General features: G+C 40.7%; 1 protein-coding gene across 1 annotated transcript in view; it reads right to left on the bottom strand.

The window, feature by feature from the left end:
- Positions 1–14797: 14797 nt before the first annotated feature.
- YWHAZ (tyrosine 3-monooxygenase/tryptophan 5-monooxygenase activation protein zeta) overlaps positions 14798–26727 on the bottom strand; it is a 34152-nt gene continuing 22222 nt past the window's right edge. The window contains exons 4-7 of the mRNA XM_080801459.1: positions 21213–21336; positions 20395–20558; positions 20221–20316; positions 14798–16957 (exon numbers count right to left, since the gene is read on the bottom strand). Of these exons, the coding sequence (XP_080657585.1) occupies positions 16898–16957; positions 20221–20316; positions 20395–20558; positions 21213–21336 (444 nt within the window). The 3' untranslated portion in view covers positions 14798–16897. The remainder of the gene's footprint in view (positions 16958–20220; positions 20317–20394; positions 20559–21212; positions 21337–26727) is intronic.

The following is a 26727-nucleotide window of genomic DNA, read 5'->3' as shown; positions in this document are numbered from 1 at the left end:
AATTCCAGAGAGCCAATGTCCTTTAAAAACTTGCCCTAGATTCGCCGATCAGTCCCTAGAGCAAGGTTAGGGCTCTCAGAGGTGGGACTAAAAGATTTCTTTGAGGATTGCCTTGGTATTTTGGGGATCACACAACCTATTTCATAAAGGCGGAGGTAAATGCAAGGATACAGGCTATGGGTATAGGAATACTCCAGTTCAAGGGTCAGGGGACCTGACTTACAGTCCCAGGTATGTCACCAACTGTACACTGTCAAGCAAGTCACTGAACTTCTAAGAAATGCACAGTTAGGTTTTTTGCGTCATCTGTAAGCTAGAAGCCTGGGAATGAGCATGTTTTATAAACTATAAAGAGTATGCAAAGATAAGGAATTTTTACTGGAGCTTGAAAACACAGGTACATTTAATTCTCTTGGCCAGTAATCATGTATGGGCAAGAGATCTTGAGTCAGCTCCATGCTGTGTACTGAGGATACAAAGGAAGGAGGAGAAGCCCCTCTTTGGAGGGGTCTGGAACTGAGAGTGAGAGAGAGAGAGTGAGCGAGCCAAGTGCCATGACAGCCGGCGGCCATGTTGGGGTTGCACGTGCACAGAGCTGGGGGGTAAAGGGGGGCGGTCATCCATTCTGAGTCTCCAAGGAGAATATTCCAGCCAAGTTTCTTTTGGCTTCAAACAATAGAGATCTCTTCACTCTAGTTCCAGTGAAAAAGAAGCTTTTCCAGCAAGGATTGAGGAATGTCACAGAACCCCAAACTCAGGAGATGAGTTATGGAACCCTGGGTTCCTGAGCTGGAACAAGACACTGGAAAGACTAGAGGCCCAGTGGTTCCCCAACCCCCTCTTTCCTCTCCTTCCTCTCCTCTCTCTCTCTCTCCTCTCTCTCTCTCTCTCATTTCTCATTCCCTCCATGTCTCTTTGTCATTCTCTGTAGAGGCTTCTTCTGCCTGCTCCTCCGCTTGGAAATGACCCCGAAATGGTGGTCATAGACCTCAAGCCTAGAATCTAGATACACTTCTACATTTTTTTGTTCTTTGTCTTTGTGTGTTTTTTCACTACCTGGCCACAACTTACAGAATTAGTTCAAATGCTAGAAAGAAACAGCAATCTGATTGGTCCAGCTGAATTCTTCCATCCAGGACGCCGAAGTCACTAGCCAGCCAGTGGTTAGCTGTTCTGGGCTCTGGTGACCACTTCTAGTCCCATCGGTGGAGCGATGCAGTCTTTGGGGTTCCCTTTTCCAAGGGCCATGGGCCAGGCAACTTCCCCAGGAGTGATGGGTTGGTTTGCTGTTTAATCTAGCGGAGGTGGGACAAGAAAAGAGGTGGAAAGGGAGGGAGGGCATACCTGGCAAGGAAGTAGCACGTAGGAAAGCCTGGAGGCGGGACGGGTCATGGTGGCTGGAGGCTCCCGGAGAGGCTCAGTTAGGGCCACCTATGTCCCCAGGTGCTCTCTGCACTAACCACATGTCCCACCACTGGTGGGGTGGGGACACCAGTCAGTCAGAACAGGCAATGGGTGTGAACAGCCGGGATGGCAGAAATACCTGTAGGTCAGGCCAGCCTTTACCTGAAAACCTCCCTGTGTGCGTTCGGACAGGAGGCTGTGGCCCCCTCTTAGCCTTCCGTGGCCTCACTTCCTCCCCTAGGAGAGGTACTGTCCCAAGACAGGGGAGGAGGGTTGGCTCTGTGGGGCTCAGCCAGGGCTGTGGGTTCCCTGTGGACTGGGCAGGGCAGCTGGCCCTTCTGGGTGCCTCCTGGGTCCTAGGGGACTTGGTTTGCCCAAGGAAGTTTAGCAGCTGCTCTTGCCTTTCTCAGCCTTTCTGAGAATTAAGAGAAGGAGGAAGCGGAGTGTTTCAGCCCCACTGAAGGCTACGGAGAGTTCTACATAAGTACTACAAGCGTGGGAAGTTTCCAGAAAGGCTTCTCAGCCTCTAGACCGGGCTGGGGCGAGTCACCATGATTCTGTGTCCGGATGACTCATCTGAGTTCTTCTCTGCCTCGGTGGGGGAAGCCCGCCTAACCGCAGCTGTGTGAGGCGGGGTGGGGGCGAGGGGAGTGGCAACTGGACCTGATCCAGCATTTCCTAGGTTCCAGACGCTGTGTGTGAGAGCGGCCATCCCAAATTCCCGGTGAGGGCTCTGTCCTGACGCTCTGCCTCCACAGGCCGCATTCAGCCCCACTGCATGAACGTACCCATCCCGAACATCCCCAGAGCCCACCTAATGCATAGGAAGATCTGGGTACCTCAGGAAAACAAACGAACAAAAAACCACCATCCAATACTTGGAAATCAGGCAGGTGAGGTGGACGGCTGCCTTTCAATCCTTTGAGTACCCGAGCAGGTCAAAGACCATCTGAGGATTGTGTAGAATTGTGCTGTCCAGCACCAAGGCCATTTGCCAGGTGTGGGGAGGGAACTCCTCAAATGTGGCTGGTCTGAACTGAGATGTGCTGTTAGTGAAAAAACTCAACAACAGGTTTCGAAGACTTAGTTGGGGAAAAAAAATTGTAACATATTTGATTGCTAATTTTATGTTGATTACATGTGGAAATGATAATATTTTGAAGGTACTGGGTGAAATAAGATACATTATTACAATTCGTTTCACCTGTTTCTTTTTTATTTCTTTTTCGAAATGTGGCTACTAGAAAATTTAAAGTTAAATGTGGTTTGTATGGGGCACCTGGGTGGCTCAGTGGGTTAAAGCCTCTGCCTTCGGCTCAGGTCATGATCCCAGGATCCTGGGATCCAGCCAGCATTGGGATCTCTGCTCAGCAGGGAGCCTGCTTCCTCCCTCTCTCTCTGCCTGCGTCTCTGCCTACTTGTGATCTCTATCTGTCAAATAAATAAATAAAATCTTTTTTAAAAAATGTGGTTTGTAGGGGGCACCTGGGTGGCTCAGTGGGTTAAGCCTCTGCCTTCGGCTCGGGTCATGATCCCAGGGTCCTAGGATCAAGTCCCACATGGGGCTCTCTGCTCAGCAGGGGCCTGCTTCCCCTCCTCTCTCTCTGCCTGCCTCTCTGCCTACCTGTGATCTATCTCTGTCAAATAAATAAATAATTTTTTTAAAAATGTGGTTTGGATTACATCTCTTTTGGAAACATTGGTGCAGTGCAATGTAGTCCAACTCATTGTTTCCTTTTAATCAGTAGTCCCAGACTTAGAGTGAGGTCACCTGCTAATTTGTATATTTTTATCCCAGAGAGATGCAGGTAATTTCTATGGACTAGAACAGAAAATGCCTACCTAACATCAACCAGTCTTATATCTAACCAAGCAAATGTATCCTAATAGTCTATTGTTAATTTGCCTATAAATAGCTTAGCTTTTCATACGTCCTTTGTGCTGGTCATAGTATCTTATTGGTTCCTTCATTAATTAATGAGCCTTCAAAAATTCTTGATACATGTTCATTTTATATCTTCTGAGATTTGTGATTTTTTAATCTTTTAGAACAGCACCAATAGAAACAGAATGCAAGCTACACACGTAATTTAGAATTTCCTAGCAGTCACGTTAAAAAGTAAAACTAATCTTAAAAGTGTATGTTATCTAAGTTGATATGCCCCAAAGATGATCATTTCTATCTGTAATCAAGATTAAAACATTATCAATGAAATATTTTATATTCTTTTTCCATCCTTCAAAAATCTAGCCTGTCTCAGTTCGGACTAGCTACATTTCAAGTTCTCTCTCTCTCTCTCTCTCTTTTTTTTTTTAAATTTTTATTGTGTTATGTTAGTCACCATGAAATACATCATTAGTTTTTGATGCAGTGTTCCAAGATTCATCGTTTATGTACAACAACCAGTGCTCCATGCAAATATTTGTGCCCTCCTTAATACCCACATTTCAAGTTCTTAATAGTCGCACGTGGTGAGTGTCTGCCGCCGTACTGAACGGGGCAGGTTGTGACTCTCTCCTTAGAAGTAAAAGAATATGGCTAACCAATGAAGGCAGCTCCGGACATTCAGGGTTCGTGTGTGAGCGGGAAGCAGCTCTCTCTGCGCAGACAACATAGGTCCACTGGGAGTGGGAATGTACCTGGAACTATATTCCCGTCCTCAGGAAATCCTTATCTCACCTTTGGGTTCTTGCCTCTGCTCTGTCCCCTAGCTGCATGACCTTGAGCCAGTCACCTCCATTCTCTGGTTCTGTTTCCTCATTTGTAAAATGAAGGGATTGAACTTGAAGATCCCTGAGGGTCCCTCCTAGCACCCTTGTGAATATTCTCTGAAAGTGCTTGGGTAGCACATTCTGGGGAGGGAAGCTCTTGGAAGTTTTCAGGTACTTTTGAGTCTTCTTCCTGGTCTTGGGTTTGCGATCCACGATCTCTACAATACACGGTGTTAGAGAGGCTGGAAACTGGATCAGGGGCTGCCTGCTCAACCAAGAAGGGGCTGCTCCCTTTGGGCAGGTGGGGAGATCAGAGTTACCACATGTAGGGCTGGAGGTCTGCAGGCTGCCTGTGATCTTCCTCTGTGGCCTCAAAGTGTTATTTTGTGGGGCAGGGGATGGGGGATCTCTTGCTTCGTGGAGTTCTACAGTTAGTCTTAAGCAATAGAAGATAACGGAAGTTAATTCCCTTCTGAGGATCCCCAAGAGAGTGTGCAGGAAATTAGAAGCGAGTGTGTAACAAAGAAGAAAGAGAAACTGCATAGTGATTGCTCCCTTAAGGAGCTGTAACTAAGTCTTGACTTGTGTAGGTGAAAGTCACTGGAGCCTTCGATTAAGACAATGGATTAGTCTGCAGATGTTCCTTTTGAATAAATCACCGAGGGGAAACCACACTGGATATGCCATCCCCAGCCTAACAAAATGTGTGTCCCACGGGGACTCCACAATGAGATAACGGACAGAGCTTCCCGGGAGTACTGGGAGCCTGGCCCCACACATGGACGCACGGATGGTAGAGAGATGCAAGAGACGAGGCCGGCCTCCGCAGATGGGGCCATGGCAGGTCTGATAAGCGACAGAACTTACCTTGGGCTTGTTTTGGGTGGGGACCGATGAGTAAACCTCTGCACCAGCCGGCCAGATCTTCAACATTGATCTAGAGGACTTATCTGGGTTCAGTCAGGGGTATCTGTGGGTGTTCTCACCATCACAGCGCTATCTTAAGGCCATGTCCGTGCAGCAGCCTCTGGGAGCAGGACAGGCAGGAGGAGCCCACATTGCAAGGTCATGGGAGGGGGTGAGGAGCCTCTGATGGTGGGGGTCCCACTCATGGGTCAACCAGAGGTCGTGTCCTCTCCAGGACCCCTCACGACAGCAAGAGAAGTACAAAGTGAGTGGCATGATCTGTGAGCTGCTGGGTGAGTCACAATATTTCTCCTCCACCGCTGCCTGAGATCCCACCATTGGGGGGTGCATTCAGAGCCCCTTTGTGTCTGGAAGGAGAGTCTCATTTTAGGAGTTCTCTATCACAGATATAAATCTGGGGGCACAGGCCCCCTTGGGCTTCTCAGCTTGTGCATGGAGGCAGAGGGCAGTGGAAGCAGATGCCTGAAATAAAGAGCTGTCTTTCTGCCCTGAAAGTTCCAGAAAATGCTCCCTGGAGCTTAAGGGATATTTGTGACTCCCCCTTGGAAAGTCCAATGCCCTCCACATCTTTTAGGGTCCCGGCCTGCCTCTCCATGCCCATTGCCTGCCCTCTGCTTCCATGCAGGGACCCTGGTTTCTCCAGATATGCCTCCCACATTCCCCTCCCTGACTGTCCCGTCATCCGTTCCCCTTCACCTGCTCTCCCCCTTCAAACACAGGCTCCAGCTCTGCTTGGCCAGCGGGGATATCTGGTTTGGAACAAGCCAGTTAATTATCTAAACAGTTTTTTTCAGTGTCAAGATGGGGAAACTATTATCAGCCCCATTAGGCTCATAAGGTGGTAGTGAGAAGTTCCCGATTGTCAAAATAGTTTCAAATTTCAAAGCCCCCGCGCAAGTGTAAAGGATTACGGTAATACTGATGTTGAAGGACCAGCAAACACAGGCACATCCGGTAATCCTGAATTTTTAAAGTCTGTTGTGAGGGCTTAGAAGGAATTTGATTTGTGGGATTGCTAATTCTGTGCTGGTGTAAGAGGCATCTGGTCGCTTTCTCACAAGGCAGGTGTGTTAAATGTGAGACGATGTGAAGGGCCTTTGGTACTTTTTCCCTGTTCCATTTTTATCATGAAAATCTAATACTAGTTCCTCTGGACTTTGGAGGATAAATCCACAGTGGGTTGTTTTTCTCCTTCTTCCAGCCTAAGAGTCTTTGATGTGGAAAACATCACACGCTGCAGTTCTAGAGAGATGACATGAATAAGCAATGACTTTTTTTTCTCTTTTTATTTATGTCTTCAGCTCCTACACCTGAAGGACAACAGAGGCTCCAAACAGCGGTACTGGAAGCCATCAGCTGCCTGAGCCCTCCCAGCCACGTCTGCGCGATCCCAGCTTCTTAAAAATCCCCTTCCTCTTCTGGAATTTTAACGGATAAGGAGACTGAGCTCAGAAGCGAGGAAGTTGTCACTCGTGCAAACGCACAAGCAAGCAGTGGAAGGTGGGCTGAGGCCTGATCTCCCCAGTGGCCCAGGACGAATGTTCAACACCAGATAGATTCTTTCCAAAGGCTGTTTGATTCACGTATGATTTATACACATGGGAGCTTAAAAGAATGATACCTAGGTCCTACCCCAGATACTGATAAGTAGTAGGTCTTGGGTGCTACTGGGATGATTCTAATGGGCAGCCAAGTTTAGGAAGCACCGTTCTAGAGTGTTAATTCCTTAAGACTCTAAGACTCGGGCGCCTGGGTGGCTCAGTGGGTTAAGCCTCTGCCTTCGGCTCAGGTCATGATCTCAGGGTCCTAGGATCGAGTCCCACGTCGGGCTCTCTGCTGGGCAGGGAGCCTGCTTCCCCCTCTATCTCTGCCTGCCTTTCTGCCTACTTGTGATCTCTCTCTGTGTGTGTCAAATAAATAAATAAAATCTTTAAAAAAAAAAAAAGACTCTAAGACTCATTGCCAGTGTGGGAACAGTTGGATATTGCTTCTCTCCACACATGAAACTACTTTTTCCAAATCAGAGCTGGCAAACTTCTGCTGGGTCTAGCATCTCCTTCCCTCTGTCTGTCTCTGTCTCACACACACACACACACACACATGCACACACACACACACACGGACCCTAGAAGTTTCATTTGTATTTCTGCGTGTCACCAGGTAAATGTGGCTCTGGTCCCAGCCTGACCCGGTCATACCTAGAGATGAGCTCTACATTCTCAAAGAGGACTAAGTCCCAACAGAATCCTGCGACCACAAATGAGCATCAGAACTACTGCAAGCACGTGAAAGTAGATATAACACGCTAGTTGTAGGTTAAAAAGAGCAAAACAGATGCTGGTGGAGGTCAGGGAGCAGAAAAGGCCACAATTCCATGCCTCCATGTGAACAAGAGCAGCCCCCACCAACCCCAAGGACGGACATGTACAGTAAAACTGACCTTGGACTAGAAGCCAAGTGCATTTATCTCTGAAGTCCTCTCCAAATTAACCAATAACTCAAAGGGATGCTACCGTTATCAATATCCCTATGACATTTTTTTAAATATTAAAAATGAATTAGCTGTAAAATACAAAGCAAACGATTCTAGAAATAAGGTTTTGGGAACAGATCACCACACGTGAGATTCCTTCTCTCTAATCCAACATTTTTTTTTTTTTTTTAGCACCTATTCTGAGTAAGTCACTATATGAGCTATTTACAAATTCAGAAAGGGAAATCTTTGTTAGCACAGGTGTTAGAAGGGAGTCAGGGCTTATGCACACACGTTTACTAGCTTATCTGTTCTGGGCCAGGTTGTATGCGGAGAGCTGAGAGCAGAATGATCAACAGGGCACAGTGGTGCTCTCTAGAAGCTTTGACGGCAGTCTGTAGTACGTATAGGATTTGGCTGGAGGGTCTCCGGAATGCCTCCCCGCAGTAGGCACAGCATACTTCATCCCCGCGTCCTCTTGTGCATGCAGGTTCTGGCTGAGGACGGTTTTTCCCATCAGGAGTTTCTGCTGGAGATCAGGATAGTTGCGGCTGGTGGAAGAGGTCTGTTAACAAGGGGAGTGTGGTGGTTTAGCAGTGTGTGTTACTTGTATAATTTTAAACCAATGAAAGTGTTGCATAATATGTCCTCCATTTTCTTGAGAAACTATTTTTTTTAGTAGCATCAGTTACGGGACAAAGAGATGTCATGTGCCTTCTTTTGCAAGGGCCTAAGGACCTGGCGTCACGTCAGGAGGATGCCTGGAAGAAGGGCATAACCTGAAACTAATGGGAAGACATCAGGATAAAACAAAACAAAACAAAACAGAGGGACATTCTACAGAGTCTACAAATTAATGAAAGTCAAAACTGAGAAATTGTTCCAGATTAATGGAGACTGAGGAGACATTGCAACTACATGCAGCCAAAGATCCCGGACTAGAACTTAGACCCAGGGGAAGTTTTCTTTCTTCTGCCACAAACGGCACTAGTAGGACAATCGCGGGTTGAATAAGGTCTGTAGATTAGATACTAGAATCCCATCAGTGTAAATTTTCTGGTTTTGATAATTATATAGTTTTATATGAAACTATCTTTTTAAGAAACACCAAAATACACACAGGTAAAGAGGACTCATAGCTGCAATTTACTCTCAAACGATTCTGGAAAAGATACTTGTATATAAACAGTAATAGGGTGTGCATATATTAGGAAATCTGGATAAATTTCAAAATTTATAAATAAATTTCCAATAAATTTGGAAATTTATCCAGATTTGGATATCTGGATAATTTTGGAAAATCTGGGTAAAATGGTATATATAATTCCTTGTACTATTTCTGCAACTTTTCTGTAGGCCTAAAAAAATTTTTTTTAAAGATTTTATTTATTTGACAGAGAGAGAGATCACAAGTAGGCAGAGAGACAGGCAGACAGGCAGAGAGAGGGGGAAGCAGGCTTCCTGCTGAGCAGAGAGCCCAATGTGGGGCTCGATCCCAGGGATCCTGGGATCATGACCCTGGGATCATGACCTGAGCCAAAGGCAGAAGCTCTAACCCACTGAGCCACCCAGGCGCCCCAGGCCTAAAATTTTTTAAAATAAAAAAGCTTACTGTTTGCTACCATAGTTTAGAATATGCAACCAAAGAAGGCCTTTAACTGCAAATCACCTGAAATTCCACGACGTTGAACAGCCTTCTTTTGAAGAGAAGCCGCTCTCAAGTATTTGCTATATGATCCAATCAAGTTATGTGTGTTATAAGACACACAGATTATATTAGATGTTAAAATATGAATTTTTATTTCTTAATTAGAGAATGATGAGACTGTATTCTCAGGATAAAGCTGTTTTGTATCATGTCCCTGGGACAGGTAGACTTCCGCATGGTTAGGGCTTTGCCATAGAGCACCTTGAAAGAAAAACCGACCAACCAACAAGTAGGGAGTAGGAGTATGTTTTCTTAGTTTACAGAACTGGGTTTCAGTTTTAAATTGGATTACCTGCCAGATTATTCAGTTACCTAGTGTCACCTTGCTTTTGTTTTTGTTTTTTAGTGTCTTATTTTTTTCATTTTGGCTTCCATTCTTTCTTCCAGGCTCTTCATCCTATCAGACGTCTCTGTGTTACGGTTTCTCTCAGGAGGCTCTTTCACTCGAGTTCCCAGTGTGTTACTCCTTCGGTTTATCACCTGCAGACCGGCTGCGGTCACTTTCCACTGGGAGCTGAGATTGTTGACAAGTGAGCAGGGCTTCCTGTGACAACCTCTCCTCTCCGTGGTCCAGGGGCTGGGTGCCGGTGGTGTCAGCCTCCTTCTCCACTGCCTCACCTCCTCCAGTGGCTGACGGCATGGCTCTGACCGAGTTGCATTCTGTGGGGGCTGGAAAGGTCTAACTTGACTGGAAGGGAACTGGGCCGTTGTTCTCTCTGCCCTGGACAGATGTTAAAACCAACTTTCTCAGTCACTCACCGATCCTGGGAGGCCAGTCACCAATTCTCTCTCTCTCTGCCAGCTGCTGCTTGACTGCCCCGTAGACTCCAGTGTCCAGGCAGCCCTTTGAAGCCAAGTTTCTGGTCTTGCCCCTTGCCGGCTAGAAACTTGTCTACATTCTTTGCCTCCACAAACCTTGAGAGGGCAGGCCATTTCTAATGAAGTTACTTCTCCCTGCTCTGCTGTCAGCAAAGTCAGCTGGACAACAGCTCTTGACTAGAGAATGTCCGATGAGCCTAACTAGTGTCACTCTGGGCCACATGGGTTAGATTCTGGAATAGTCTGTGAAGTGTCCCCATTGGAACAGCATCCCCTCCTTCACTGAGCAGTCAGGTGATGGTGCAGAGGATCTCCAAAGCCCAGCACTCCAAAGCTTTCTCTAAATTCTTCCACTTCTAAATTTTTGGGCTCAACTTTGACCCCTTATAAAGTTCTCTAAGAATGGACTAAGGTCTCTAAAAATGACTTTCTGAACAGCTCCCTTGCAAATCCTGGGAAAGAAAAAAAAAAAAAAAGAACCAACAACCATATTATTTATATTTTATCTAGTACTATTTAAGGATTATAAATAGATTCTGTACTTTCAACTCTCATCGTCAGTAGACTTTTCCTACAGAAACCAGTTAAACTCTTGAAGAATCCCAGAGGAATGGGAGAAAAAATAGTGAGAATCTTGACTTGGTTATTCAGGAGGTGGGATAGTTATCTCAGCAATTCAGGACTGAATGCAGTGCATTTCCTCTAAAGGTTTTCCTCTAAAGGTTGAGAAGCATGGAATCTTCAGTCTGAATTCGCTGACGTGTTTTGGCTGCTGGACATAAAATTCTTTAGGCCCTACAAAGATAGGCTATGTGCTACCCGAAGTTCTTACAGACTCCCTGCTCCTTCACTTTGGAGACCTATACTTTTTTCACTTGTTTCAGTGTTTCCTGATAAAGCCTTCCCGGCTGTCCTCCTCTGACCAAATCTCCAGTTCTTGCTCCCTGCTTCTCCAGAGTCAAATGGAAGGGACAGTAGGACAATTTCAGGGTGTAATGAATAGGACAGCAATTAACCATCTTGTGTGCTGTTACCAAACTTGGTGACTACTTTTCGTATTTTCTCTCCTGATCTTATTACCATCAAGCAAGCCTTTGACTACTGAATTTATTGGCCCCCTGTACTGTTCCCCTTTAGTTCTTTTCCTTTCTTTGTGACCTCTAGTGCCCCGAGCTGGATTAAACATAATCCTTGTATTATCCCTGTGCTTGAAAGGATTGCTTCCTAACAAGTATTTGTGAACTTACCATCCCATTCCCACGATGGTCACATTACCTAAAAACTACATTTACTGATGTCATCCTGCCCTAGCCTGTCTCCCTGCTTCTCCATAGGTAACCTCTAAATTTTCTCAGGAATATCCATGGAAAAGAGAAAGTTTTATCATGTGTATGTATGCCTAAGCTTCTTGTTCATTTTTTAACCTAGTAAGGACATCATACTGTATTTTCACTACATATTGATTCATTTCCACTAATGAAGATTATGTCATTGGGTAAAATAACTATCTGTTCTTTCAATGGACATTTGGATTGAGTCATTTTTTGCTTAAATAGAACAGCTGTAAATTTCCTGGTGTATGGTGGCAAGTGTTCCAGGAGATACATTCAGGAGAGAATTGCTCAACTATAGGGATGTGAATGTCAACTTTATGATAATGCCAAAATTATTTCCCAAAGGGATGTAGTAATTAAAACTCCCATCAGTACTGGGAGGTCTCAAACCACATCTCCCAACATTTGGGTAAGACCAGACTTTCAAGCAGTATTACGTGGGGGTAAAATGGTGGTATCTGTGGTCCTGGTTTGCATTTCCCTGGTTAAACCTCTCTTCACATATCTACTGGCCATATATTTCCTCCTCCCCAAAAATGCCTGTTCAAAAGCTTTGCCCACTTTCCTATTTTTTTGTTTACGTATGTACACCAATTTTTTAAATTATGTGTCTGTTACTTTTCCACTTCCAGTTATCTGAATTTTTATGTAGTTGTATTTATATTGAGGTTCATACATGGAGTCTGAGTTTACATACATTTTTCCTAGTTAGGCTGTGTCCATTTTGAGAGATGTTTTCTCACAAACTTCTTATCACCTACATCTTCTGAACATTCTAGTTTTAACTCATTCTTCTGGATTTGATTTTTGTGCATGGCACGATTTAGAAGTGCAAACAGCATTTTCTTAAAGCACACACAAACTTGTTACTTTCTCCTCTTGACACAGTTGAAGTTATATGGTACCTGCTTCCAAACTAAATCAGTCATTAACAAGAAGAACCTGTTAGGACAGGTAAACTTTATCCTTAATTTCCTTGCTTTGGAATCATCTGCCGAGCAGAACCATGAACTTGTCTTGCAGACCAATAGTTGTTTTAGAAATAGCCTTGACTCAAAATGTAATGTTACACTACTTCGTTTTGCCAAATATTGGTTCCCAACCCCCTATAGGCTTTGGCAGCAAGGACACTCAATCTTACAGCACACTGGGAGCCTATTTCTTCTTTCTACAGAGTCCCTCACTTGTGAGTGCATGCAAGTTGTCAAGTTCTCATAACTTGATGCCTTTGCACATGCTGGAACCTCCGTCTGGATCCTATTCAGTCTTGACTCAAACATAAATCCGAGAAGCCCTTCTTAAACATTCAGAAAAGCGGCTGGCCCAAACCAACATTCATTAACAAAAAATGTCAAGCACCTACTTAAAATACTGATGGGTTCTAAGGTCTGGAAATTCATACTTAAGTCTTTTAAGAACATTTGACAGGTTAAGCTTGGGCTTTCAGAAATTTCATAGAATGAGCTCAAATACGGAAAAAAGGTATTATCAACTGAATCTCTGGCATTACCTTGGGTTGGTAATAGCTGTGCCTAAATATATCCACTTTCAATTTGGTTTCTATATCCAATTTGGTTTCTATATCCATACGCTTGCTTGTCCAGATTGACAGTTAGACATCCTTATAAACTGAGTAATTATGGTAATGATACGGAGCAGGTGCAGATGTCTTCCAGAAAGTTAGCGTATCAAGTCTTGCTATTTCAGTGACTTTCAAGTTCTGAAACACTTGGGGGTTGACAATCATAAATAAAGAAGACTTGAAAGAATCCAGGTTGGTAGAGTTTAATGTACTCAGCAACATTTTTATTTTTCAAGTTTTCGAAGTCGATCTATCGTGGTGAGATCTTGAATACCATTTTGTGAAGAGTACCGTTTTCCTAGAGGCCTGTTGTGAAGTTTCTTAAAACAAGTACCTACACAGACCCAGCAGTATCTTTGTTTTTAGGCCTTTAGTCTAAAAGGAGAGCTACAATTAATCAGTAAGACTGTGACTGCTGTTAAGCCACACTACAGAGAATGGAAGAGCAATTTATTGACATTAATTTCACATTCAGAAAAAGACCCAAGTCTAGCCATCTTCCAAGTGCCATTTCAGTGACCACCTTAAAACTATAGATGTTTCAATTCCACCGCTTATTTTCCCACATACAAGAAAATAAAGCCATTTGTGGTTCCTCGATCTTTCTCTGCAGGAATGGGTAAGACTCTGAGCACACAGCACCAGTTAGGAAGTTCCTAACACACTGTAGGCTCTCATGCAGTGATGATGATGTACTTGCATCCAAATGAAGTGCCATTCTCCCCTAATGTAGACCTAAAACTGTTTCAATGATACTGCCACTGCTGGGAAGTCTCCAAAATTCTTGGATTTGCACCCCATGGCTTTTCACTGTTGGTAAGAGTTCCTCAATTACCCAATCAAGGTTTCACTCTCAAACTGAGGTTTAACCACAAATAATCCAAGACTGCAGATTCCAAATAGGCCATTACTAGCTCCAAGTATGTTTTGGGCCAAGGCAGAATTACTATTTTGTAGGGAAGACAGGAAGGAAAAAAAATTGTAAGTTAAACTACTTGACATTCTTTTTAATTCTCTTATACTCCCCCATCACCCCACCCATATCTATGATCTTTGTGGCGTGTAGTAGCAGCAAAATAATTAAATGGAAAAGCTAGGACCGTAAGTCAGAGCTGCAGCCAAGTCCATACTTTCAACTGACCTCAACGGTGGCTCCTCTCTCAAAGGACAACTGTGAAGTGGACATCTTTTTTTTTTTTTTTAAACAATCCCAATACTCCACACGAAGAAAATACATTATTATATTCTCCAAATTCCTGGAAATATCGTTATATTGACAAAAACAGACATGAAGCCTGGATTTGGGACAATTAAAGAAATGTTATAAAAATTTATTATTCAAATCCCAAGGCAAGAATCTTCCTTCAATCTATTGGGCACTAGTACGTAGAAACATTAACAGCTAATATTAATGAAGTATTATCACAATTTATTTCAGAATCAAACTAGAAGACTAATGCACATAAATAGGCAAATATGACAAGCTTTAGGTTTTATTTATAATTTATACTTGAATGAGATCCATCTCCTCAAGTTTAGCTTAATGCGCCTTAGCTATAAATGATTACTTCATGTCCTTGGCCTGGGGGTCAGGAGAAATGAGTAAAAAAAGAGCCATGAAGAGGATTATTTTGCCCTAATGCATTAAGAGATTTTTTTTCTCCTTGAAAGAAAGACCCCAAGGCCTCCATTGCACTTTTATTTGAATGTAGTATCTAGGGGACAACTGTGCCAAAGGCCTGATAGTTCCCAATTTAATCTGAGGTCATAATAAAACAAGCAACAAAACAGTTATTTGGGATTTCCGTTTCTCACCCTTATCATTAAGACTCACTGCCTCCCATCATCAATATTTATTGAGCATTTACAGTGTACTAGGCACAATAGAACATACAGAAAACATTGTCCCTGCTCTTGAGGAGCTTACATTCTAAAAGAAAAAAAAAATACACCTCTTTTAAAATGGTATTTTTGTTTGGTGTTTTCTGCAAGGTACTGAGGAAATAGTTTGGGGGTGAGCTTTGGGTATAACTTAGCCCCATCATTATTTAAAGAGAGGAAGAGGAAGGATTTTAAAGGCAGACAATGACAGACCATTCAGGTAGGTAGGGTTTACAAGGAGATAAACACAATCTCATCAACTAAGGAGAGATTTGCTGCAGTAAATAGGATGAGGGAAATAGTTTGTGGGATGCAAGCAAAGGAAGCAAGGTATCATTAGACATTGAGTGGAGCCAGAAAGATCATGCGGCCTTTTTTTCCAAGTACACACGGCCACCAAGTAGGAATGGTTGGTGACAAGACAGAAGGCTAAAAAAGGTAATCCTGTGCACCTGACAAATAGAATAAAGGATCAAAATTGAAGGCAGGCTATAACAATATCAAGAAATTCTTAAAAACAAAAGTGATTTGGAAGCACAAAACTTAGTTAATGCTACCCAATATCATGATGGGTCAAGAACATTGTGGCTTCCTAAGTTAGAAAATGCCATATACCAAAACTTTAAATGGAACATATTACTTTTTTCCAATCAATCCCGTCTCTGAAACAAACAAACAAACAAAAAAGACAAAAACAAAACAAAACAAAACTATTTTTTTTTTTTTAGAGGAGAGGAAGAATAATGGGACATGGTTGGGAACAGTAGTAGTTATATTAGTAGTATTTTGTTACGATAAACTTTGTATTTAAACTTGGTAAAAGCCCATTAGCTGCCAAGAGGGAATAAGGAATAAATTTCCAAAAATGTACAATTTCCTTTAGAGAAGTTTCAGAACCAAAAGACTAATTTACATGAAAAGCTGTAGAGAAAGTAGTTGAAAAGTCCATTCATAAAACTTTTATTCCACTTACATGAACTTAATACACGTGTTCTTAACAATTATGCTTGGATTGTTCATGAAAATTTCTTAAGACATTAAACAAAGCTAGCCATCATCTGAAGTTATTTCCCTGTTAACTATTTTTTACAGCACATGCATGTTATTAGGCAAGTATCAAAAAAAAAAAAAAATCACAAAAGCAAAACCAAAAAATACCCCAAAACAAAAAACAACAAAAAAACCACCCAAACCAAAAAACCCCAAACCAAACCAAAAAACCCTAAAAAAAAAAAAAAAAAAGAAAAAGAAAAAGAAAGAAAAAGAAAAGTTAAATACATGGGATTTTTATTTTGCTGCTGTGCTTGATACACATAAAGTAATGGATACCAAGCAATTCATTTTTACTGCATCTTTACTTGTACATTTGTTCTTAGGTTGCCTAAAACATTTAAATACAAATAAAAGGAGTGTAGCAAAAATAATGAAAGCAAACAGCAGGTAACTTTACAAATAATGGAATGTGAACCGTTTCTGCCCTTATCCAGAGTAAATTGGGTCACAACTAAAGGAACACTTCTGCAACTGTAATCAAAGGTGTGCACACTGAGAGTTGAGTATTCCACAGATTCTCATGGTTCCATACACGGTATCTACAGAATACCCATTTCTACTACAGCCTCTTAAGTGCTCCAAACCTTAAAGTACCCACAAAAACTACACCTGTATCTGGAACCAAGTATCCCTTTTATTCCCCACCAGGACAAACCAATATGTAGGCAGTTTTCTTTGCTTAGACATGGAAGCAGTTTTAACACTGGCCCTTGTGAAGCCACAATGTACCAAAAGTACTATGCCAAACATTTATAACTAGTATAAAAATTCCACATCCCCATATTGGCCACCTCAAGATGAAAACAGATAATTCCCTAAATGTTAACTGGCTCTACTCCCCTAATATTCAACATAAAAACCACATGGGAAATATAGAAATTCAAATAGAAGTAACATAAACCTGTCATAAATCGTAAACAAAAAACTATTTGTGGGACAGCATGGATGACAAATGGTCTACTGTGTAAATTTTAGAATGAGGCAGACAAAAGTTGGAAGGCCGGTTAATTTTCCCCTCCTTCTCCTGCTTCAGCTTCATCTCCTTGGGTGTCCGATGTCCACAACTGGTAAAAGAAGGAAAGATTTTTCAGCATGTTTCAGTTTGAAAAAAATCTTAATAAATTTGTCATGGTACCAGAATGTAAACACAGCTTTTGCTGAAAGCTTTCTTTAAAAGATTACAGCAATGAAGACAGCTTCAAGATACAGAACACCCTCATTTTCTCCCTAACCTTTGTGTGGTAAACACTGTTAAGTACAAAACAAGTGTTTTCAACCAAGTTGGATACAAGAAACTTTGTTACCATAGAAAAGAAAGCAAAATAAAAAATACCAAAGTGCTACAAAATACTAAGCATTAATAAACTATGGGAATATCAAAATGCTCCGAATAGCCCCAACACAAGAGATGGATGTGTAAGTTTAGTGTACCCAAACTAGAATCATCTTAATTTAACCCAAGCTCAAGCTCAAGGTAACTACTTTCCTTTCATAAAACATTAAGACTCCTACTCCAAAGACAATCTCACATTCCATGAAATTCGGGAGTGAGGATATCAATCCTGAATTAAATTGCAAATTTAGCTTTTCTAATGTTTTTAGCTTAGGAAAACATACCTTTGTGAAACTGCAGGACAGATGAACAGAAAACAGTATGGTCAAAACCCAATCTTGTAAGAGGTAAAAACTGAATTGTCCAACAGTGGTAAGACTATGGATTCTATTATATTTTTTCACTAATGTTAATTTATTGGCAGTAAAAAAACAAAAAAAAACCACCTCAAAATTATTTCAGCTTCTTCAAAAATTAATTTTTTTTACAAGTCTTTTAACACAGTCCATTAATGACTTTCAGATGTAATTATAAAAGGATTACTGCTTATATAATGAAAAATGAAGGGGGAAAAAAAACACAGTAATATTTTTCTAACTCCCAAATCACCCATTAGCTTTATTTATTAACCAAAGAGATCTCTGCCCTGGAAGCAAGACTTCATCCAAGGTCATACATTTAAGCTAAATGACCTTTGCAAGTCTGTGTTCCTGTTGAACAGGGGTTTTGTAAGATGAAACTGTCTTTCAACATCTCTTCCCAGTTTTAACCTTCAAGGATTCTTGAATTTTCCATAAATACCTGAAAATACTTGACACATTTTTCTACTAGAGTTGTATGTTGGCAATATTAGTCAACCAGATTCAATCTCAAATACTAGGTAGTTATGGCAAAATTTCTTAACAGATAAATGATCCCGGGCACCTGAGTGGCTCAGTGGGTTAAGCCTCTGCCTTTGGCTCAGGTCATGGTCTCAGGGTCCTGGGACTGAGCCCCGCATCGGGCTCTCTGCTCAACAGGGAGCCTACTTCTCCTTCTCTCTCTGCCTGCCTCTCTGCCTACTTGTGATCTCTGTCAAATGAATAAATAAAATCTTAAAAAAAAAAAAAAAACCACAGATAAATGATCCAATCCACCTATAATAACAGGTGGTATTACCAAGGCTTGGAGAAGACACACAGTAACTAGTGATAGAATCAGAATGCAATCCTTGGTTTCCTTTTCACCCAGTTGTTGGGAGTATCCTTTTTCATGCTATACTAACCAAAATCAGCTGTAAGTATTTATTTCAGGTCAGGCCCTCTCAAAAAGTGATGACAATGTTAACAGTAAGCAGGCCTCAATTTCTACCTTTTAGGAATGACAACTATCTCATCACTTCAAACCAGAAAATATGAAAATTTATATTAAAAACAGCTAACAAAGTGAAGTGCTTCTTTCATTTGACATAAAAATTCATTCTTTAAGAAACTACAAGGTTATTCTCTTGACTAAAATAAAAATCCCCCAAGGTTGTAAGTAGCCTCCAGTTACACGTCCTAAAATAATTTTAGGTGTTTAATAATAACCAAGTACACAATGTGGTTCAAAAAACTCTTTGATGATAACTCAACACTAGAATACAGACCTGGTTCAGAAAATTGGCAGTGAATTAGAATAAAGCTGGAAGCGAAATATATAAAATGATTTACAGTTCTCAAGCTCTACACTGCAAGTCTTCACTCCTAGCTCATTACCTGGCATAGAAGGCACTTGATAATTTTTATACCTTAAGACTCAAAAACTTCAATTATTTATCTGAAGGAGAATGGGAAAACCTATGGGACTAAAGAGACACAACCACTTTGCAAGGTGCAGACTTTATTTGGATCCCAATTCACATAAAAAAAACTTTAAAAAAAAATTTTTTTTAAGATTTTATTTTTTTGACAGAGAGAGTGATCACAAGTAGGCAGAGAGGCAGGCAGAGACAGAGAGAGAGGGAAGGAGGCTCCCCGCCGAGTAGACAGCCTGATGCGGGGCTCCATCCCAGGACTCTGGGATCATGACCTGAGCCGAAGGCAGAGGCTTTAACCCACTGAGCCACCCAGGCGCCCCAAATAAAAAAAACTTAAAAAAAAAAATAGACAATTAAAAAAAACCTAGGGTCTGAGTACTATTTAGATATTAAACATTATTAAGAATTACTGCCAATTTTTTCCATGTGTTAATGGCATTCTGGTTCTTTTTCTCAGTCTGGAGAATGTTCAGGATAAGCATGAGATTCCGTAACAAGGCTTTTTTTTTACTAAGAGGCTAACTAGGCAAAACATTTTCATTTGAATTCCACAGAGTATCTGAAATCTTGTAACTGAAGTTACTGATGGGAGTACTACAGCTATCTAAATATGGAAGCAAATTTGTGATCAAGAAAACCACTTTTTAAAAAAAGGTGTTATTTATTTGAGACAGAAAATGAGCAAGAGACAGAGAGCATGAGCTGGGAGGAATGGGAGGAGAAGCAGGCTATCTGCTGAGAAGGAACGTGACATGGACTTGACCCCAGGGATCACGACCTGAGTGAGCTAAAGGCAGATGCTTAACTGACTGAGCCACCCATGTGCCCCAAGAAAACCATTTTTAATGGAAATTAAACATGAAGAGAACTTGCATAGTTTTGATAATAAAAACTATTCTGTGACTAAAATGGAACAAATGGAAATAACCAAATTGAAATGGAAAATGAAAGAGCCTATGTGATTGGAAGTCCAAAATCATAGCTTACAAAATTATTTTAAGACTAAAACTCTAACAATAGATATGCAACTAATTAAAGTACACATTTTTGGTCCTTGATCTAATATTTCAGTTTCTATAAGGTGGTTTTTCTTCACAATTTTAATAGCAAATACAATTTTATATTTAACACAGAGTCCAGAAATATTCTTAGTAATAATCTATAAAAGAACATAATTTCAACCACACTGGCCATTCATGATGCTGTTATGTACTTACTGTCAAGTTGTCTCTCAGTAATTGCATTATTAGCGTGCTGTCTTTGTATGACTCTTCACTTAATGTATCAAGTTCAGCAATGGCTTCATCAAAAGCCTATGATACAAAAAAGGACATGTCAGTGCTCAAATAATAAGGATTACTAAATTTCCAGAAAACAGGTAAAATACATACTGTCTTTGCAAGAGAGCAAGCTTTCTCCGGGGAGTTCAGAATTTCGTAATAGAACACAGAGAAGTTAAGGGCCAGACCCAATCTGATAGGATGTGTTGGTTGCATTTCCTTTTTGCTGATTTCAAAAGCTTCTTGGTATGCTTGTTGTGACTGATCTACAATCCCTGGAAAATAAAATGTGCCAAAACATATTGAAAGTCTGCACTTCATCTTCACTCCTCAAGCCAGACCTTTAATATCCAATGTATGCTCTGAAGTATTAAGCTGTAGCAACCTTGACTGAATGAGAATCTTAAAGATAAAAAACCTTCTCAAAGGAACACCACACTAACCATTAGTCAATGTCAATACAAAAACAACTCTTGCGATCTCAGAATTATTATATTTTTAATAACTAGTTCACACTGCTCTACAGTTATGCTGTCATCATGATCTCTTAAAATTGTGAGGAAACATTCCTATGCACAAAATTGGTTTTTCAGCAAGCAAGCATTTTAGAATACCAGTATTAGGCAGTAGACACACATTTGCAGGACTTTAAAAAAAGTTAATTACTGGAGCATGTGGGTGACTTTGGCTCAGGTCATGATCTCAGAGTTGTAAGATCAAGCCCAGCGTGGAGCCTGCTTAGGATTCTCTCTCCCTCGCCTTCTGCCCCTACCTCTCTAAATAAGAGAAAAGTTAATTATTGCTCTTCTTAGAACTAGTGTTCTAAGCAATTAAACAAACAAAAAACTACAACTGTTTACATTTCAGAGAGACTACTTCCATACTACTATTTTACAAAAGTTCAACAAACATGTTGAAAAACAGTTTACCTTTCTTGTCATCACCAGCAGCAACCTCCGCCAAGTAACGGTAGTAGTCTCCTTTCATTTTCAAATAGAAGACTTTGCTCTCTGCTTGTGAAGCATTGGGGATCAAAAACTTTTCCAAAAGAGACTTTGGAAGAAAAGAAACAGTCACAGTAAGAAGAAAATACTTACAAGACTGAAGGAAAAAAAAAAATCATTTCTTAACAACATATTGTAATATAGCCTAAGTTATAAAATTCTAATACCCAATTATTGCCAGTAATACAATAGCTGACTGCAGTAGGCTCATGAATTTGTGGTTTAAAAGCAGAATGCTTTGGATAGCAATACTTAAAAAGTGAAGTTAAGGTTGAGTTCATTACTTAAGGACACATTTTGAGTGTGTGACTACCCTGCACAGTGCTATCTATCTACATCCTGATAACGACCACATGCTTCAGTGAATGTGAAACAATGAGAGCTCCTGACAAGCTTTTTCTAACAAGATGACAAACTTTCCATTTTCAAGGTAGTCATTAGAATGGAAAGCACACAAGAGATGAAACTTCTGGGACTCTGGAGGATTATGCCTCAAGCAAAAACCAATAATGTTAAGAGACACTACCAGGGTCCCAAACCGAGAGAGCAGAATAAAATTAACTTTATTTAGAAGAACACAATTCAAGCAAAACCTCAAGAGGTAAAAAGTTGTTTGAAGTTTCACTGTTCCTAATTAAAGTAAGACGGTGGTATGGGGCACCTGGGTGACTCAGCTTAAGCACTGCACTCCTGGTTTTGGCTCAGGTCCTGATCTCAGGGTTCTGAGATTCAGCCTTGCACCAGGCTCCCCACTTAGCAGGGGGCCTGCTGGAGATTCTCTCCCTCACCCTATCCCTGCTCACTCTCTCCCTCTCTCTCAAATAAATCTGGGGGCAGGGGGTGGGGAGAGAAAACAGTGGTAGATAGGTTTATGAGAATTACAGATCTGAAGAGAGAACCTTTAATTTCCTTAAAGTGATTTTTAGCTAATAAAATGCATATTTACATCCTGTATAATTAATTCTGTTTGAAACTATTAACAATCTAAACTAATTTAAATCCTAACATGCTAGTTAATAATAATTACATTCTACAACTGATTTAAAGCAAAAAAATCAGATCATTGTATTAAGGGGAGAAGGTACAATAAACTAGTGGGTTTTTTTTTAAGACGGAAAAAGAATTCCAGTAGTACAATTAGGCAAATATTAATAAAAATACTCAAATAACAAAACCATTCTCACCACCCCCAATTTTCCTCCTAGTTAAACACACCCCAGGAATCAAGGTAAAAATCAGTTTTCAACTGGGCTTAGTCCCAAACTAGTCCATTTTTACAAGAAGAGTTATCGAATTCTTGGTTTCTATCTTTCTGGCAGTTACGCAGCAGTTTTAGTCTACTTTTATGCAAAACAGTTTGAAGCTACAGATACCACATGAAATGGGTAGGGGCCAACATGGCAGTAAGGCCAAGCTGCACTGCATTACTGGAAGGGGTTCAAGGTAAGAAGTCAAAGTACTATGTTTCCTGTGGTTACTAACCAATATCTGAAACTAGTGGCCTAAAATCAGATGAACACTTTGGTTAGGATAACAAAAACTTTATATTACACCACACCCATACCTTCTTATTCAAAGACCTATCAGCTGCAAGTGTTTTGTCCTTTGAACACTACACTCTTTAGGATATAAGCAGTTTGAACACTGACTATGGCGGCTCTTTTGGGATCTGCCTCAAAAACAAAACACAGTGGGGCACCTGGGTGGCTCAGTCATTAAGCACCTGCTTTTAGCTCAGGTCATGATCCCAGGGTCCTGGGACCGAGCCCCACATCGAGCTCCCTGCTCAGCAGGAAGTCTGCTTCTCCCTCTCCCACTACCCCTGCTCTTGTTCCCTCTTGCTGTCTCTCTCTCTGTCAAATAAATAATTAAGTCTTAAAAATTAATAATAATAAAAAAGAGAACATAGTTCCATTTAATATAAGTGGATTTTTCACTTAAGTGAGTATTAATTTTTCACTTAAGAAACAAATGAGTAGGCCTTTTCAAGTTTTTTTTTTTTTTAATTTTATTTATTTATTTGACAGACAGATCACAAGTAGGCAGAGAGGCAGGCAGAGAGAGAAGGGAGGAAGCAGGCTCCCTGCTGAGCAGAGAGCCTGATGCGGGGCTCGATCCCAGGACGTTGGGATCATGACCTGAGCCGAAGGCAGCGGCTTTAACCCACTGAGCCACCCAGGGGCCCCTTCAAGTTTTATATCCTAATACAAATACACTATTCAGGGGTGCCTGGGTGGCTCAGTGGGTTAAGCCTCTGCCTTCGGCTCAGGTCATGATCCCAACGTCCTGGGATCGAGCCCCGCATCGGGCTCTCTGCTCAGCAGGGAGCCTGCTTACCCCCCACCTCTGCCTACTTGTGATCTCTGTCAAATAAATAAAAAAATCTTAAAAAAAAATGCCTTTAAAAAAAAAAACAACAAATACATTATTCATTCAACTATGGAAAATGGTATAGCCTAATGGCTTTGGAGTCAGTCTAGGTTTAAATGGTGGCATTCCATAAGCCAAAGGGTAAATTCTATTTCTGACTAGCTAAGGTAAAGGTTAGACTACAAAGTCTAACTAAAGAAAAAGTATAATGTGATTAACCAGAATTCACAAATAACTTCAAACAGCAAGAGAAAAATACATAAATTTAAAGAAGGTTCCATATACAAGTCTCTGGCTCATTCACATATGTAAGATTATATACTAAAATATCTTCAAATAAAACAACTAACAATAACTAAGCCCAACCATGAAAGTTATTTTTCACCTATGTATTCCTATTTCATATTTTACTACTTCAATGTATTTTCCACATTCACTTAATTCTCTAAATACTTAAATGCCTATGCTAGACACTGAGAATATAATGGTGGATAAGATAGTCTCTAACTTTGTCCATAAGTGGTCTAGCAAGCAAGAAAAATGAGACTGAGAATAACATTGCCTAGTCACGTCCTTCACTTTTCAATGACTTTAACCCATTTTATGTCAAGAGGAAGACCACAAACACGTGCGGTCAAGAGTGAATCACTTAAGATGTAAAACTTTAAAGTACATCAACTTGTAGAAGTTACTAAGGCAAGGTGACAAGAAATGTTACAACCCATCCTTGGTAACCCATCTTTTTTTTTTTTAGTAACCCATCTTTTATGAGAACGAATTCTGTATCCCCAGTAACACTGTTTTACACTACAGTAACTCAAAAGGAAAATTTTTTAAACAGTAGTTAAGCACCTCACCCCCCAAAGTGAACACTGCATAAGCCGTAACACCAAAAACAGTAACAAAAACAACTCTAAAAAATATTAACCAGAAACTATAAGTAACAGGAAGGCAAGACAACAGTAACCAAGCAGCTTACTGCCCCAACAATAGACCAAAAGGACCAAGAATTAAGTATCAACAGAGGCAAATAAATGTTTCTAGTGAATGCTGACTGCAAGATGAGAAAGCAAGTTCATTAAACTGTAACACCACAAATACGTGAAATTCTTAGTATGTTAGTTACACCTCAATAAAGCTGTTCAAGTAAAAAGCTGAGAACAGGATAAATGGCAAACTTTTGTCTATCACATCTTCTGATGACACACCACTAAGAACCATTAAAACTTAAACACAAGAAGACAAACTAGATATTCAAGATTAAATAAAGGGCTAACACTTGGTTCAATAGGCTAGGAAAGAAACAGCCTCCAAAGATAGGCTCCACTAATTCCCTTGCCATTCCTGTCCACATATGCCATTCCTCCTCCTGTCAAGATATGGAATTTACTTCCTTTCTCCTGAGTTGGGGCTAACTTTGATGATTTGCTTTGACCAAGAGAATGCAGTGGAAGGGACTGAGTTCCATTTCTGAGCCTAAACCTTAAGAGGACAGGCAGCCTCCCCTTTTGCTTTTGGAACTCTAGGCCAGCATATAAAAAGTCAAACTACCCTGCTGGAGAGAAAGGCCAGGCTAGCCCCAGGAATGTGACGTGTCAGGTAACACCATTAGGATATTTCAGCTCCAGCCAAATGCAGCAATGAGTGACTCCAGCCAATACCATGTGTAGAGCTGCAGTTGAGGCAAACCACAGGATCATAAGAAAGAATAAATCATCATTTTAAGTTACTATGTTTTGAATGGTCATGCAGCAACAGACAAAAGTTTACAAAGCTATTTCAATAATAAAGATGACACTTCCAATATTTAAATTATTTAATTTGATCCTTTCATAATCCCACCCATGAGATAAACTAAATTACCCTACAGAAGAAAATGAGGCCCAGCTACGTTATGCAATGTGCTCAAAACCACAACTAATGTGTGAAGGTACAACTCCAACTAGGCAATCTGACCTGTACTACTATAATTATGCAGCATTTTTTTCTGCCCCAATAGGGTGCCATGCCTACTAAAAAGGATAATGTGATTCTAAGATATTACTAATACAATTAGGAATCAAAATTAAGGAAAATGATTCAGTTCTATAATGTACTAATGAGACCAAATCTACAGTATATTCCTTCTTCAAAAAAATGTATCAAGACAGGCATTCACAAACTGGAGAAGAGCCAGGAAAGCAAGCAAGAATGGTAGAGAAACTAGAAACTTGTCATGATGATTTAAAGGATGGCTCTAGACAAGACTAGTTAAGTTTAGCAAGAGGCAGACTTCTGCTCAATAAGAAGAGATTTGTATGAGTGGTCCAAACTTGGAATAAGCCACCTAGTCAAATAGTTCCATCTACTCTTACAGAGATTTTAAGGAAAAATAAGGTGATCACTTGGGGTATTTTATAGAGATTCACACATCAGATGTCATTTCATTCAACTCTAACATAAGATATGGAAGAGATGGAGTTTATTCAAGTAAGTTAGTTTTAGTACTAAAGAGGTGATTAGGGGCGCCTGGTTGGCTCAGTGATATAAGCCTCTGCCTTCGGCTTGGGTTGTGATCTGAGTGTCCTGGGATTGAGCCCCGCATCGGGCTCTCTGCTCAGCAGGAAGCCACCTCCTCTCTCTCTGCTTGCCTCTCTGCCTACTTGTGATCTCTGTCAAATAAATAAATAAAATCTTAAAAAAAAAAAAAGAGGTGATTAAGTATGTTAATTTGTCAAACTGACCAAAGAGAAATAAAAGCTACATTTTCCAGATTTAGAAGCCACAGGAAAGACCCAAATGTAGGGAAAAGACCAAGATGGAAAGAATAAGAACAAAATGAAAAAAGGAAGCAGCACTTACCAGAAAGCAGCAGTTGACAAGGAAAAAACTGGAGGTGAACAAACTTAAAAGTGAAATGGAAGACAGGACCAGTAGTAGCTATTTTCAAAACATACAGAAGCTTAAAAGAATATCCTACTTAAATACATAATGCAACCTTCTAATAAGTTTCATTCATCTATTATAGTATACTGAAAGTGATGATTACTCTGGGGCAACATAGGATTATGTAAGTGGTAGATGAGACATT

This window comes from Martes martes, assembly GCF_963455335.1.
Source record: "Martes martes genome assembly, chromosome: 4".
NCBI lineage: Eukaryota > Metazoa > Chordata > Mammalia > Carnivora > Mustelidae > Martes > Martes martes.
Note: the sequence above shows the minus strand (reverse complement) of the source record. Positions and strands in the feature narration are given on the sequence as shown.